This window comes from Prionailurus viverrinus, chromosome C2 (genome assembly GCF_022837055.1).
Source record: "Prionailurus viverrinus isolate Anna chromosome C2, UM_Priviv_1.0, whole genome shotgun sequence".
Taxonomy (NCBI): domain Eukaryota; kingdom Metazoa; phylum Chordata; class Mammalia; order Carnivora; family Felidae; genus Prionailurus; species Prionailurus viverrinus.
The window spans coordinates 61,338,012-61,354,615 of record NC_062569.1 but is presented as its reverse complement, the minus strand read 5'-3'; the positions used below and the strand labels follow the sequence as shown (position 1 = coordinate 61,354,615).

The window sequence follows — 16,604 nt, the reverse complement described above, 5'->3', positions numbered from 1 at the left end:
ACAGAGAGAGACAGAGCATGAACGGGGGAGGGACAGAGAGAGAGGGAGACACAGAATCGGAAACAGGCTCCAGGCTCTGAGCCATCAGCCCAGAGCCTGACGCGGGGCTCGAACTCACGGACCGTGAGATCGTGACCTGGCTGAAGTCGGACGCTTAACCGACTGCGCCACCCAGGCGCCCCCAACCAATGTCCTTTTTAATGCCCTTCTTAATCCCCCCACCCAACACGTCTTCTCCAGGAACCCTGTTTGTTCTCTATATTTAAGAGTCTCTTAATGGCTTGCTTCCCTCTGTTTTTATCGTATTTTTCCTTCCCTTCCCCTTTGTTCATGTTTTGTTTCTTAAATTCCACATATGAGTGTAATCATATGGTATTTCACTTTCTCTGACAGCTCTCAGTCACTTTAATAAACTTTGGTTTCTTTACCAAAATGTGAGGCTAACCCTTAATCTGGGTGTGGTAAATGAGATAATAAATGAAAGTATTTTTGAAAAACATATTGTTCTATTGTAAGTTATTATTGATTAGGGAAAAACACACGCCAGGCAAACTTAGTTTTCATGGTAGTATAAGTGTCATAGGCTAACTAGGTAGTAATTGAGGCTTATTTTATGGTTTTAGCATTCTCTAATCTCAGAGTCTACCCGAAAATGTTCAGCACCAGGGACTGTCTTTACGGTTAATTTGGCTAAGCACATCTACCTTCATTTTGAGCACTCACTGGCTACTATTGATAGTGATAACTAAAATCTGGTTAGAATATCATAAAAATCATGCAGTATAAAGTAAGTTCCATGACACTACTGAGGCATTTGAGAAATAATTTACTTTCTTAGAAGTCAGGTCAAGAGCAAAAACAAAATTATCAACCTCAATTTTTTTCCCTCTCTAGTACACAGAAAGAACAAAAGCAGTGTTCTCTTTGAATTAGCTTTCTTTTTTGAAGAGGTTTGTGGTTAAGTTTGTTTTACTCTGTTTTACATAGGGAACCTTTGTTGGCCTTTAAAGTGTAATTTACCGATGTAACTGATGTATTTCTGCCACCGATCAAACAAATACATGTGACGAAGCGTATGCATACTTATTTCAGCCTCTGAGATTTATCTTTAAGTTATTCTGTTTGGAAGCTGGGGGGAAATATGAGGTCACTTCTCTCCCCTCTGCCAAAGGCAAGCTCATTTCCCCAATCCACACGGACAGTTGAGCAGTAAGTAGCGCGTTAGCGTACGTGAGTCCCCCAGACCGTGTCTTGCCATCAGCGGGCACACAAGCATTCACCCTAGCCCCCGGGTTGGGGCCAGAGTCCATCCGCAAGGCTTCTCCAGTTCGGCTACGCAGATTATGCTGACGGTGTAGCTATCCCGTGTGTCTGCCGCATCTGCCCACTGGCTAGAGAAAGAAAGAACGGGTATTCGGTCGAGCGTAAGCAGCTGCTTTCACCCACTGCCCCCCTAACACGCACTGTACTCCTCTCCCCACGTGCATTCACACACACACACACACACACACACTCTCACCTGCACTCACACACGTGCGCACCGTACCTCGCCCAGCCGCAAGCCGGGACACGTCGCCCGCGCACCCCACCTCCCGGGCCCTGGCTCTGCGGCCTCTCCCCATCCACCCGCACTCCACGTGGGCGCACCCCGGCGCCAGGCGGCCGCTCTGCCCACGGAGCCCCTCGCCGGCCCCCGGGGTGGGAGGGAAGGCGCGGCCCCGGGGTCGGACGGACAAAGCGGGCGTCCAATCGAGCCCCGCACTGCCTCCCCGAAGGGAGGGAGCGGAGGCTCGGACGGGCCCAATGAGCGGGGAGCCCGAGTGGGACTTCCTCCCGGAATCCCGTTGGCCAGAATAGCGGGGCCGTGGGTGACACGTAAGTTGGGTGGGAGGCGGCGGCGGCCGAGGTTGGGCAGCCCGGTCAGTGACACCGGCCCGCCGTCCCCCTAAACCCAGAGGGGCCAGCCGGCCCCCGCCCATCCACCGACTCCGGCGGGCCGCGCGCGGAGGCGCCGCCTGGAGCCGCGTCCTTTTGTTGGGAGCGTACCCCCTCCTTTTGGTGGCAACAAAGTCGCGCAGCGGGAGCCGCCGCGAGGGGGCGGGGAGCGGCCGGGGCGGGACTCCGAGCGCCGCCGGGGGCAGCCGAGCCAAAAAGTGGGGAGGAGGAAAAAAGGCAGGCGGCGTCTGGGGACCGGCGCGGGCACGGTCCGCTCGGAAGTATGCGGAGGGCCCCTCGCCGGGCCCGGGCACTCGCGGAGAGCCAGCCTCGCAAAAGTTTGGCGGCCGCTGCCCAGGCGGCGTCGATGGCTGCGCGCCCCACGGCGCGCGGGGGCTGAGCGGGCGCCACTTCCCCTCGGGCCCCGCTTTTGTGTCTCGCGTCTCCTCCTCATGCTGCGTCCGGCCACCTCCTGCGGCGGCCGCTGCTGAGACGCTCGCTCCCGCAGAGGGGAGGAAGGGACGGCGGCGGCGGGGGCGGCCGCGGCGCGGTGTCCAGGCGGGACTATGGGAAACGGGATGTGCTCCCGAAAGCAAAAGCGGATTTTCCAGACGCTGCTGCTGCTGACCGTGGTGTTCGGCTTTCTCTACGGCGCGATGCTCTACTACGAGCTGCAAACGCAGCTGCGGAAAGCCGAGGCGGTGGCGCTCAAGTACCAGCAGCACCAGGAGTCCCTTTCTGCCCAGTTGCAAGGTACGGTTAACGGGACGCGCGCGGCCGGTGGCTAACTTCGCCCCGCGCCTCCCGCCCCGGCTGGAAAAGTGGCTTTGGGGAAACGTTGGCCCTGCGGGTGCCACCGCTGACCATCACGGACCTCAGAGTTGAGCCCTGCAGGGCCGCCCGGGTCCTCAAAGTGTCAAGGGAGATGACATCCCCATCCTCCCGCTTCCTCCGGCGGTTACGTTTGAAATTGGTCGCTCAGAGGCTGGTCCCGCTGGGCGTTGGATGGGCCGGCGCACACTGAGCGCTTTACCCCAGTCCTTGTCAGTGGCCCAGCTGGAGTCCGGGCAGACCGACCAATAGCCCTTCCTCCGTGTCTGCCAGCCCATCCCGGAGAGGCACGGTCCTGGTTTGTGGGTATTTGCTTTGCAGTTGCCCTTGTCAGTAGTCTAAGAGATGCAGTTTGGCGGTGATTTCCCAAACCATGTTGTTTTTTCAAGGGAAATTTAGCCATGACCTAGCAGCCCAACTAAAGGCCCAGTAGAATGGAACCTGGTGGTTTCTATTAATTTAATAGGGTGACTTTAGAGATGTTGGAGGTATTGGAAAAGTCCACACTGCCGCTGTTCACCATCCCCCAGATATGTTTTGGAGGGAAAAAGTTTGTCTTCCTGAGAAACTTTTAGTTTAATACAGAGATAGGTAGGCGTGTGTGTTGGGGGTGGGGGGGGTGGGAGGTGGTACTTTACAGTTAGCCTTGAGAAGTCCAAGGAGAGAAATAGAATTTTTCAGTTTATCAGATACAGTAAACACAACTTGAGCAAGACCTGCAGAAAGATTTAAAGTTTCTACCCTTCTATTTTAGAATCTCCTTTAATGTAAATTTCAGAAACATAAATGATGCATGACTGCAAAGTAAGCGCGATGTGTGGCCTTAGAGCATAGTCATCCTGTATATACTTTTTGAAAGCTTTTACTTGTACTTGTGTGTAGTTTTCAATACTTATGTAGTCCTCTCCCCAAGCAGAAAATAATAGTAGAAAGCTGTGAGCAGTGAAATGTTGACAGTCTTTGCTGATGATGCAAATATAGCTAATTTCGTATTACTGGGAAAATATAAGCTGGATGGATGTTTCTGTCAGTGTATGTGTATATAAATATGAAACAGATGCCTTTTCGTGGCTTCAGCTATTTTGAGTGTTTTCTAGTAAAAAAAAAAATTGAAACGAGAGAAAAGGACATGCAGCTGATTGCTTGGTCTTATTTTCTCTTCCCAACTTAGAAGAAAAGGAATTATTTTTAGCTTACTGAAGCTGCATAGCCACAGGCAGTGAAAATATGTGAGCTGGGTTTGGCTCAAAAGGAAAACCTGTTTTGGTGCAGACTTGGGCTAAGAAAATTTTTCTTTAAACTTGTTGGTATTTACCCATGACTTATTGTTGGTGTATGAATTCTGGATATTGATGTATTTACTTAGAAGACATCAGTGGCTTCCTGTGAAGTTCAGCGCAGTTAGACAAAGGGGGAAATTTATGATCTAATACTACAAGGGCAGGACTGGATTTTCACACATGTGGCTGGAAGGGGCATGTGTGGTGGATTTTATGAGGTTGTTACCTTGGTCTCTTAGCTTAGGAGACCGATGTGAACATACACTGTCAAGTTAACCAATACCTCCTCAGCAGTGCACGGTGCCTGACGCTCATGAGGGGATCAATATATATTTATTCAGTCAACAAAGGAAATTATTCTGAACAGTAGTGAGAAAGTTAATCCCATGCATTTTTGTCTGCCCTCTCGGCCTTCACTTCCCTGTCTCTGCTTTTTGAAACAAAACAAAACAAAACAAAACAAAACAAAACAAAACAAAGTAACCAAACATTTCTGCTTTTTGAAACAAAACAAAACAAAACAAAACAAAACAAAACAAAACAAAGTAACCAAACATTTCGCCCAAGCCCAAGGAGAGCATTTACCTTCACAGCCAAAGCTGGAACTGATTGACTGAGGCCCTGATTTCTGAGTCATGGCCTGTATTTGCAGTAGTTAGTTTTGAAAATCAATCTCAATTTCTTTTCTCCTTTTATTGGCTGCCTTTTGGTGAAAGTTGTGAAGGAGAGTGGTGGTAAGTGGTGATACAAGGCCATTCAAATATACAACATTTGTTTTGCAGTAGGAGGTGAAAAAATGTAGCTAGTTTGAGTAGCTTTAAAGTCTATTTCTTAATGTACCCTTTTGCCATTTCCTCTTGAATTGTGGTGCTGGAACAATTACAATATGATCATCCCTGAAGCATTATTTCCCAGGCAGGCCACATGATTGACTCCTATAGCATTTATTTTGGATTTCACATCTGCAGGTCATTTAATGAAGGTTTTCTGATGTTAGCATCTTTTGCTTCCCCAATGACAAATGACATTTCACTCAGCAGCGCTCTGTTGTACCACCTGCATAGATTTGTTTTGAGGGCGTTAGTCTCTCCATTCTCAGAACTTGTTTAGTTAAGTGAGATCTCTTGACCTGGAGTGGATTAAGATCGGAGTTAATTATGAGTGGCCTCTTTAAAAAAAAAAAAAATGACTCTTGAAATGTTTAAGTAGTTTGGCCCTATAATCTGAAGGTATACATTTGTTAAGTGAGCATATTTAGGTCATCTTCAGTTTAAGAATGGGTTGTACTCCAGAGATTATTTTGAAAGTAGGTTATGTCTGACTCTAAGTACATTTTGTAGTAGACCAGTTCCTTAAATAGGAGATGGTGAGGGGCGACCTGGGGAAAGTTCCAAGACTAGGCTACCTCCTCTCGGGTAAAAACAAATGTCCAAGTCTGCCGGCCTATGTATCTATTTGCTTATCTATCTCCCACTTACACCACACATCAATTACCTTGAGCAGTGGGGCAGAGGTTACATATTGGTGGCAGAGGCAGCAGTTAACAACCTTTGACCAGCACAATGTTTACTTAACCTCTTACATTTAAAAAAAAAAAAAAACTGCTTTCAGGTGGGCCATGCACTATTCTCCGTGTCCATACACAGTGGTTCTTAGCTCTGACTGCCCATTAGAATCACGTGGGCAGCTCTCAGACCAACTAAACCACAGTCTGTGGGAGTGAAACCCCTATGTCGTTCTCCCCAGGTGATTACAATATGCAGCCAGGGTTGGGAACCACAGCCCTATTATCTTTTTTTTTTTTTAAGTTTATTTATCTTTGAGAGAGAGAAAGCGTGAGTGCCTGTGAGGCTGAATGGGGGAGAGGCAGAGAGAGAGAGGGAGAGAGAGAATCCCAAGCAGGCTCTACACTTAACAGTGCAGAGCCCAGTGCAGATACACCGTGAGATCATGACTTGAGCCGAAGTTGGACGCTCAACCGACTGAGCCACCCAGGTGCCCCCACATCCCTATAATCTTTAAAACTGAGCTGTATCACACATTACTTATCAAAACTTATAGGGATGAGCCAGCCACATCCCTATAATCTTAAAACTGAGCTGTATCACACATTACTTTACTTTTCTGGCCATAAAGTTTTGTTGTTGTTGCTTTTACCCAGAGCGTGTGATTCAGATACTAACCCTGCAACTTTCTGTGTGAACTTGGCCCTCATTTTTCTTATGCAGTGGAGATTAGAATGACCTACTTCATCGGGATAATGTGAGGATAAAGTCATGAATCCTGTTAAGCTCCTAGGACATACTTGGCACATAGTAGGTACTGCTCATTAAAGATGATCTGTTATTATCATCATGGTCCCTGTTTGAGGTAGGATATTTCATTTCTCCTCTCCAGGTTTGTCATGGGTAAAAGTGTTCAAATTGACAAAATCTGTTTTTATAATTAACTACCTCCTTTTATTGTACCTGACTGGACATCAAAGGAAACCGGTAAACGAACATAAATCCAAGTACTTTCCTCTGGAGAAGGGACCTTCACTGACAATTTAAACTTAGGAAATTAAAGTAGGGTTACTGATTAACTCCCTTCTGTGTCATATCAGATAAGAAGAAGGTGTAACTCCTAGTGGTAGGAAATAACCTTGTGCAATAGGATCTGGGATAGAGATAGAACTATTTAACTTTTTAAAAAATAGGGGCAAATAGCCCTCATTCCCGAAACACTGTGTTACATTATTGCAGTGATGGCAGGAAATCATCAAGAAAAGGTTTATATAATGTTTCCTGTTCTCCTGTTCCAGATGAGTATATCACAACTATTTAAAGTAAAAATGTGGTGCTTCTAAGGGTCATATTTTTATTCAAGTTAGTTGTTTCTTGCATTGTGTTCTCTTAACACAGGATGGCTTGCTAGCCTGAGCGTGAACAGATCACATTGGAACTGGTAACTTCTTTGTTTTCAGCCTACCCTGAATCCGCTTAAAAAAGGATAAAAGTCTTCTTCAGCTCAGGCCCAGTCTTTATTTATTATTTCATCTCCAGTGCCTGGTGCCTGGCACTCAGAAGATAGTAGGTCTACATCTTTGTGGTGTTTCCTGTCTGCTTACGAGTGTGCTTATTATGTGGTGGGCAGTGAAGTCTGGTAGATACAGGTTGAGGAGTCACAGCACTTGGGTTTCAAGTCTTGCTATCTTTTTTTTTTTTTTTAACCAACAATTATTGAGTGGTTCCCAGAACTCAATAATTTAGACCCACAAGTGTGGGTTGTGTGTAGTTAGGTATACTCATTTTTAAGTGCTAAGTTGGGTCTCATCAACATCAACGAGATACTGTTTATTAAATGAACATTTTCATTTAAAAAAATAGAGCAGAATGAAATACTCTTTAAGGTCAGTAGTTTTTATGTGTATGTAAAATCCTGCCTTAAAATGCATTCCCTGATGGGGCGCCTAGGTGACTCAGTCGGATAAACATCCACCTCTTGATTTTGGCTCAGGTCCTGATCTCACAGTTCATGAGTTCGAGCTCAGTGTTGGGCTCTGTGCTGACATTGAGGCGCCTGCTTGGAATTTTCTCTCTCCCTCTCTTTCAGCCCTTCCCCTGCTCACTCTCAAAATAAAAATAAACATTAAAAAAAAATGCATTCCCTGAATAAAAGATGAAAGCTTTTAGCTACTTTTTGAAAATCTATTTCAATTAAGCATTCTGTTATATATGTATATGATTTGCGTAAGTTTGTATTGTATGAGTCTACACTTTATGTCTGCCTTAGTCATCCCTGCAAATTGGAACACGTCCATATTGGTTGACTATATAAGCAATTTCTCATTATTTGTGAGCCTTTAGTTTAAGTCCCATATAGATTGGAAGTTTTACCTGACTTCTTTATTCTCTCCTGTCATACCAAGGCCGGTTACTTCTAGGGCTGGAACACAAGACAGGTTTCAGAGACCTAAGGAATCAGTGACTTGGATTTGGGGAATCGACGTGCAGTGGGTTTGAGAGAAACTAGAAGAAGGCAGAGAGAAGAAAGGGGAGTGCTATCAGTTTATGACTTTTCAAAGCGTTGAGGAATATTCTTGCTCACATGTTTATGTCCTAAAAAGAAAGAAAGAGGGACTAGTGAAGGGCGATTGGTTTTGGCATCAGGTGCTGTTTGAATACAACTCTGGTGTTCACAGGTAGAGACCTTGAACAAGCAAGTGACGCCTCTGGACTTCAGTTTCGTCATGTTTAATTGGGAATAACAATGTCTAACTTGCACACTTGTGTAGATTATAAATAATACATCTGAAATGACTAGCAGGGATCCTGGAGCACATTACTATTGCATTTATTAGGTGGCCGGGACTACTGTTGCTGGATTAGCATTGAGCTGCTTTTTATTTTGCTCACTGTTTACATCTAGCAGGTAATAGCGTTATTAGTTATGGCCTAAATGTGGCTTTTGTCAGAGCTATTTGCCCAACTTGGCTGAAACTTTTACTTGACTTAAGACAGTCTCACTCTGTATTTTCTACTGTACTTTTTTTTTTTTTTTTTTTTTTTGGCGGGGGGTGGGGAAGAAAAGACCTGAGTATGCTTTACATGGTAACAACTACGAATTGTTGTTTTTCATTTTGACAAGTAAGTGTTTTTATTTTATCATTGAGAACAGAATATTTTTTGCTACTTTTGCCAGTCAGTGCTTTGTGACTTTTGTAGCTTTGGAAGTCAAAGTTATATGTAATACAACTTTACTGGAAGAGAAAAGTGGCAAACTGTATCTTCCTTTTGAGCACTGTTATTTAAAGTGAATTTATTTTGGGGCGCCTGGATAGCTCAGTCAGTTAAGTGTCATCTGACTCTTGGTTTTAGCTCAGGTTGTGATCTCACAATTTGTGAGTTTGAGCCCTGCATCGAGCTCTGTGCTGACAGCGTGGAGCCTGTCTGGGATTCTCCCTCTCTGTGCCCCTCTCCCGCTCGCTTGCTCTCTCTCTCTCTCTCTCGCTCTCTCAATAAATAAATAAATAAATAAATAAATAAATAAACAAACTTAAAAAAAAACCTTTAAAAATAAAGTGAATTTATTTTGATAGACTTTTGAAAATTTATTTGAAGAAATTAAAATTTTTAAAAATACATAACATCTGTGGAATGTCTACCTGTTCAGGTGCTGTGCTAAGCACGTTACATGCATTTTCTTATTTAACAGTGACATGAGCACTTTAATGTAAGTGAGCAATCTGAGGCTCAAGGGGTTAGTTAACTTGCTAGTGTCAAGGTCAAATCTAATGAAACTGAGCTTTGAACCCTAACGCAACTTCCCAGCCGTGTTCTTTCCACAGTACTCCATTGCCCTCAAAATTATTTTAGTGTTTCTCATGACAATATTAATGGTTTTGAGAAAGTAGGTTAGGTGGGTTGTCACATGAAGAGTCAAGATAAAATTTAGAATCAGAAATACCAGTGTGATTATTTGATGCAGCATTTCCAGAGTGTAGGACATTTGCTGCTGTTACAGAAAGGAATTTTGGTTGATTTGGAGTTGATTTTAGGTAGTATCCAGATGCTGCATTAAATAATGTTGAATCGTATAATAAAGACCTCAGATTCTTTTGAATTTGCTTTCAGTGTTTTCTTGACAAGTCAAGTAGAAACTCTCAGTTTCATGCTAGAATCTCTCTCATAGATATAGTTACCCATTTGTTTTTCTCAAAGAGAGCAGACTAGGACAACCAACAGTTTGATAGCTAGAATCTAATAATTGTTTTTTCATATTATTATGTTTAAATTTTACAGTCACTGTCCATTAATGCCATGTAAATCATATTTTTCATTTACAAGGTAGTAAATTTGTAAGTTTGTTTTAGGGGAAAATGTGAAATTTGTCAACCCAAAGTGCCTATACAGGTTTTGCATACATAAAGTAAGAAGTCATGTTTGAGTACCTGAGTGTCTGTAGTTCAGGACTGCATTAACCGATTGACTCAGATACAGACATTGAATTTTACAGTTAAAAAAACAGTCTTGAAGCAGGTGAATCATTTATCATGTATCTCAAGCTAAGCCCACGTGTCCTGTGTTCTGACTTCCAGTACATCATAGCATTCCCCTACCGTGCTCTCCTGTCACTGGAGACCAGCACTCTTCTCAGTTCCAGCAGAAATGGGCGTTGCTATTTTTAAACAATGCTATGTATTTCTGAATGGCATATTTGTGTTCTTTGTTTTTCTTGGCCAGTGGGTGCCTATCCAGAGGACATGCCAGTTATATTGGCTTTTGCTAATAAACCTCACTAATAGCCTGGAGGGATGTGGGCATGAAATAAATTGCTTTTTAAAATAGTATGACATTTTTAAAAATAATGCCTTAACTGTTTTTCATATATAAAATGTCACAATATGATAGACTGTGAATAGAAAAGTAAAAAACGGGCTGTCATTCTGAAGGATAAGGCATTATGGAACATTTGAATGACACTGTTTCTGTTGAGAGTGAGTTTAAGAAAAATATATAATCATTTTAGGAGAGCTGAACATTTCATTTCCCATTTCACATGCCATTTAAATCCCTTCTTTAAGTGGAACTTTGTTATAAACAACAACAAAAATGTGTAAATCAAGATATTTAAGAGAGCTTTGACATTGTATGGTGTCAACACCAGCTATGATGCTATGAAATAAATATTCTAAACAGATTAAAATTGGATAGCTGTTGCTTCTGTATTTGGTTAGCATTTATTTAGTTTTACATCAGTGAGATTAAATCTATAATCTATTAATCTCTCAATCTGTTAACACACATGAATTCTTAAAAGGATTTTATATCCTTTTTAAAGGTTTGATGCTATAAAACATGTTAATTTGCACTGATGTCAGGCATCATTTTCATTAAAAGATGAAAAATAAATGGTCTTCACTGTATAGGTGGGCATCAGCTCTAAATCCAGAAGTCATCTACATTTGACCTGGGCGTGAGTGGGGCTCCTCAGGTATAGTTCCTCAAATATAGTTCCTCATCATCTGTAGATCTGTGAAACTATGGAGTCAGGATATCTGACCTCAACACAACCAACATACAGCAATGATGCAGGCATAAGATACCTGCATGTTCTTGGTCAAAAAAGAATAAGATTTGTGGTAGGTAAGAGTCACTGGTCCATAGCAGTTCTGAAATCCTGCTAAGCAGAAGTTTCTTGACGAAGTTTCCAGAGTTGGGGATAATTCTCCATGGCTCTTCATTCTACTCCTTGGGCTATTGGCTCCCCTCTCTGAGTCATCTTTCCCTTCTTATGAAAGGTGGCACGTGTTTTGCAGCTGAAGTTTTTAATGTTTTTAATGTTTATTTTTGAGAGAGACCACAAGTGGGGGAGTGGCTGAGAGAAAGGGGAACAGAGGATCCGAAGTGGGCTCTGAGCTGACAGCAGCAAGCCCGATGTGGGTGTTGAATTCACTAACAAGTGAGATCATGACCTGAGCCGAAATTGGACAGCCAACCAGCTGAGCCACCCAGAAGCCTTGCAGTTGTTTTCTCAGCCTGCTTCCTGCTGGTAGGATTTGGGGGATTTATGGAAGTTTTTCATTTAGCACAGTCTGTTCCTTTCATTCTAAAATGGCAGAGTTTCTGCTGATAAAATCCTCTTAAAGCTTTTGTCAGTCCCCTTTGAAACTCGTTAGGGTTTACTCAGTTAGACAAAGATCATACCCCCGTATTTCTTAGAGATAAATCTTTCCTTACCTTGGGCTTCTGCTGAGACAAGGGATAGGCAGTGCCCTTTAACTTTCCAAAGGCCTGCTGAAAGGATCGCTGAGTCACGGTCTTAAGCTTTTAAGAGACCCTGTGGTACAACTGAAAAGCTCATTAGGAGGCTACATTTCCAAGGTCTTAACAGGAATTTCTGAAGCCACACTCTCTGTCTCATCTTTATTTTATTTTTATTTTTTAAATGTTTATTTTTGAGAGAGAGTGTGAGTAGGGGAGGGGCAGAGAGAGAGGATCTGTCAGAGGCAGAGGATCCGAAGTAGGCTCTGCACTATCAGCACAAAGCTTGATGTGGGGTTTGAACTCACGAACCTTGAGATCATGACCTGAGCTGAAGTCAGATGCTTAACCAACTGAGCCACTCAGGTGCCTCTCTGTCTCATCTTTAGACCATTTTTTTTTTCCTGGCAGTTCCTTGGAATTAATCTTTGTGTGGGAGCTGTTTCTTAGTGTTAGTATTGTTTGCTGTCCAGAGATGCTGAGAATTTTCAGAACCATCAAGTGGTTTGAAAACCATCAATTTTCAAAGCCTTCTTTTGGTTTAGTGGTCCTTCCCTCAATTTATCATCTCCCAGTTTACTCTAAGAAGAAACCAGGTAGCATCTCCAGCACTTTGCTGGGAAATCTCCACAGCTAAGTTACCCAGTTTGTGCGGCACATTTTTTATTTCTCATACAACTGCAAGTGACCACATACAGGTCATGTAACTATATATAAGTGTGGGTATTGTTACACTTTCCACCACTACATAATTTACAATTTCCAAGAAAATTTTCTCATTTTTATTTACGCCCTTCCTAGCAGTCTCTTCAAAGTCCAAAATTCTGTGAATAGTATGTTTAAAGCACTTTACATGTTGACTCATGCTCTTAAGTCCCATCACACAGTTCTGAAGCTGTTCCCACCTTTCAGATTTTTGTTATTGCAGCACCCTACCTCCAAAATCTGTATCGGTTATCCTGTTGCATAGCAAATTATCTGCAAACTGAATTGGCTTAGAACAAAAAATGTATTCTCACAGTTACTATAGGAAAGGAATCTGGGCTTAGTTGGATGATTTTTTTAAAGATATCTCATGATGTTGCAGTAAAGCTGTTGACCAGGGTTGTAGTCATCTCAGAAATTAACTGGGGTTGAAGGATCTGCTTCAGAATTCACTAATGTGATCATTGGCAGGCCTCAGAAGATCCGCTTTTAATCTTGCTCATCTGGGCCTTTCCATAGGACTTTCTGCAGTTCCACTGTGGAACTTAAAAAAAAATGAAAGCTGGTTTCCCCCAGGGCAAGAGATCCAAGGGAGAACTAAAGAATGTGCAAGAACCTAAGATGAAAGTGAAAATATTTTAATAACCTCAACCTTGAAAGTGATAACCCATCACTTCTGCCATGTTCTGTTCATTAAACTTGAATCACTAAGTTCAGTCCATGTGCAAGGGAAGGGGCTTATGAAGACATGAATAACAGAAAGTGGGGGTCATTAGGGTCCCCTTAAGCAGCTGCCTACCAGGTGAGAATGTCATTGTTGTCATTGTTGGCAGTATCATTACCAATTCATCATAAACGAAAAGTCACTGAGCACTTGCTATGTAGCAGGCACTGCTCTGAATTACTTTCTTGGATTATCCAACATAATACTTTTGTAAAAATGCATTACTACATATTTAAATGTGATTTATTATTTAATTTGAAGTATATTAGCAGGAAGTGGCATTTGAAATCATGGCACTGTGGAGAGAAACTCTCGTGTTTAAACCATTTGACCTGTAATGGTTGAAATTAAAAGAGTTGCAGGTGACTCTCTGAAATGTAAACCCAGCTAGTAAGCTGCCGAGGGAAATCGCAGAGTGGAAGGCTCATGTCCTTGAGGAGTTTCAAAATCCATTGACAATATGTGTAATGTTTTCACTCCTACAATTGACTGTATTTCTTTGGCAGGTACGTAGGAAGGCAGTGCAGTGTGTTTGTTCATATATTTTTACTTCTGATTGTTCCTTCTGCTTTTATAGACTGCAGTCTTTGACGAAAACCTTGTTACTTGGTAATCAGAAGATAAATTTTTGAGGAGTGAGTTTTATGGTCTTAGAAAGATAAATACGTTTGATTTAAAGAAAGAACATTAACTGCATGATTAGTGATTTCAACTCGTTCGTTGGTCTCTACTTTGGAAGTCAAGTGTAAAGATTGAAATATAAGATTATTCTTCCGTAATATTAAAAAAATAACAATAGACTGTAGCATTTTATGAAAAAGTCATTAAATAATGTTTCCTGAACAATCATTCCAAAATTCATAGTATGACCTCACCCTTCTTAACATATTTTAGCTATTAGAAATACAAGATAAATATTTCTAGTTTCCATTTGCCTTCCGTTATATTCTCTAAGAGATTGGATTAGGAAGTGAGTAGAGAATGTCTTGTCAAAATATGAAGCCATGTTCCATTCAAGAATCAAGGACAGTTCTTTCTTGCCAGTGAAAAGTTGCTGTTGACTTTCTGTGGAATCCATGACTCTTCCTGCCCCATTGCTATCAATGTGGGTACTAGATTGCTGCCGTGATACCCACTGTCAATTCTGGGTTGCCATGGACTTCTTTTCCTTTGTGATATCCACATGCATACTGTTAAGTCCTCATGATATGTGGTCTTTGTTCTATGTTCCAAAAACCAAAGTGTGAAAAATTCACTACATATTCTACGATGTAGTACTAACATGTGCAGTGTGGTTCTTAGGGTTGCATATTGTTTTGTTTTGTTTTTCTCATATATCTTTTTCTCCGTTGGTTGATTAACATCCATTTAGATTAAGCTAGAGGGTGCACTCTGCTGTGAGACTGTCCAAGGAAGCAGTATCTACTAACCTAGTTAGCTAGAATGATGCTTTTGTGTGTGCATGTCAGACTCCTTATTTAAACCCCAAGAAGTCTTCATCGAAGGATCCCATAGTAGCAATACTTGGAGTACAGGCTGAGCCTTTAAAGAAAGACTGTTTTGTTTTATTGTAGGCCTCCAGCTGTTTTCACAACTGCCTCCTACCCAGCAACAATTCATTCCTAAGGCCATATTTTGTGTCTCATCTGTGACCCTCTCTTTAAGGGTGGCATTTGCAATATGGGATCCATGGGGGTCCTGCAACTTTCTGAAAATATATGTCCATTCTGTATATGTGCCTTTTTCTAAGACAGAAGCCATAGCTTTTATCAGATCCTCAAAGCATCAGTGACCTAAAAAAGGTTAAGAACCACTGCTTTAGGGCAAATTCCTTCTTCTGAGGTCCTTTCTAGTCCATCTTGGAATTTGAGCTCCCTTGGTCCTACCAGATGAATCCTCTAGAAAATGGCTGAATTTGTAATGGGGTGGTCAGTGCTCACTGCTATTTCCCTAAAGCCCTAACCCACTCCACCCCTCTCAAATTTGAGATTCCTTATTAGGGATTTAAATGGTATTTAATAAATTGCATTCCTAGAATTCACTAGTAATTACTTAGTAAATAATAAAAAATGCCTTGCAATTACATGAGAAATTTATACCTTCCAAATTACTTTATATTCATGATACCATTTGGTCCTGGAGGAGCCCAATGATATAGAGAAAAGCAATATTCTATGTTATTACCATTTTAAATGTGAGGAAACAGAAGTCACACAGCATGACGATGACACGCTTGGGGTTAATGCTCAAATTGTTTGAATCCTAATTCAGGGCTTTTAGTTATCCTCAGTTTCCAAGGTTCCCTCACCCTGGAATTGAAATGAGATTCTAACAATATTCACAAAACGGTTTCTGACTTTACCTCCTTAGAGGGAACTCTATCCTTTTTAGATGCTGCCAAAAAGTTCAGAATATTCCCAAATGATGACTCACCTGGACATGAGAACTAGTCTCCTTGGAGTCGACCTACCACTGTAACGGAAACAATGAGAGTTTGTCCAACTGATGCATGGCAAGCCAGTACAAACTGACACTGGGCTTTTGCAGTGAAGGGAGATAGGCTATTTACTGGTGTGGCATCACTCAGGAGAATGGGGAGCTAATGCCCAGACAGAAGTTTGGAACTCGCAGATTGCTTGCAAGTGAGGGTTTCTAAGGACAAAACTGGGACAGAGATCTGAGGAGGTAGACACTGTTGATTGGAGGCCCGTGAGGTCATGTTAGCAGATGTTACTAAATAACTTATGACGCCACTTCATCTGGTCCCCTAGAGGTCTGTTCCATCTCCAGAGACTTGGAATCTGAGAAGTATTTTTGTTCTGTATGCAAGAGCTTTCATTAGTGCTGATTAACTACTTGTCCTACAGGTTCCTCTGAATGATAAGCAACCATTCCTATCCCTTGAGCCTAGGCTTATGTGTTCCTAGATCATCTGGTGCTGCCTGAGGGTGACATGACCTCTAGTGTTCATTGTTAATCTGAACTGACAGGATAAATTCCAGCTTCACCACTCCCCACCTGTCCCCATCTTCTTGTCCACAGAAGGTACTGATAGCTGCTCAAGCCACTGCTTCCTGCTTCACCCTTGCAGCTTTCTCCATTGCCTTTGGCGCATTACCTTTTTTGTTTTTGGACCTTACATACCCTGGAGGATCCAAGCAGGCTTCATGGAGACTGGGTCCCACCCAGGGCAATAAGAGTGATATGTGATATACTTGTCTACGTTACCCTTTCTATCTATCTCTGGCACATTGTCATTGATCCAAAATTAGGGTCTTAGTCTGACCCTTACCTTAGGATAATTCTTTTTTAGACTCTTCTGCATCCTGGGGTGTAGACTGAGCTTAAGCTCACACTGGGATTCTGCTTTCACCAGAGGCTGTC

At 42.5% G+C, this 16,604-nt stretch overlaps 1 protein-coding gene across 4 annotated transcripts in view; it reads left to right on the top strand.

Annotated features, from left to right (window-relative positions):
• Positions 1 to 2,150: 2,150 nt before the first annotated feature.
• The window catches only part of GOLIM4 (golgi integral membrane protein 4), a 79,204-nt gene continuing 64,750 nt past the window's right edge, over positions 2,151 to 16,604 (top strand). For 2 of the 4 annotated variants that reach the window (XM_047875212.1, XM_047875211.1), the window contains exon 1: positions 2,152 to 2,688. In XM_047875212.1, the coding sequence (XP_047731168.1) occupies positions 2,502 to 2,688 (187 nt within the window). In that variant the 5' untranslated portion in view covers positions 2,152 to 2,501. Of the gene's footprint in view, positions 2,689 to 16,604 lie in introns of all 4 variants that reach the window. The other 2 variants (XM_047875213.1, XM_047875210.1) reach the window with 2 other exon arrangements.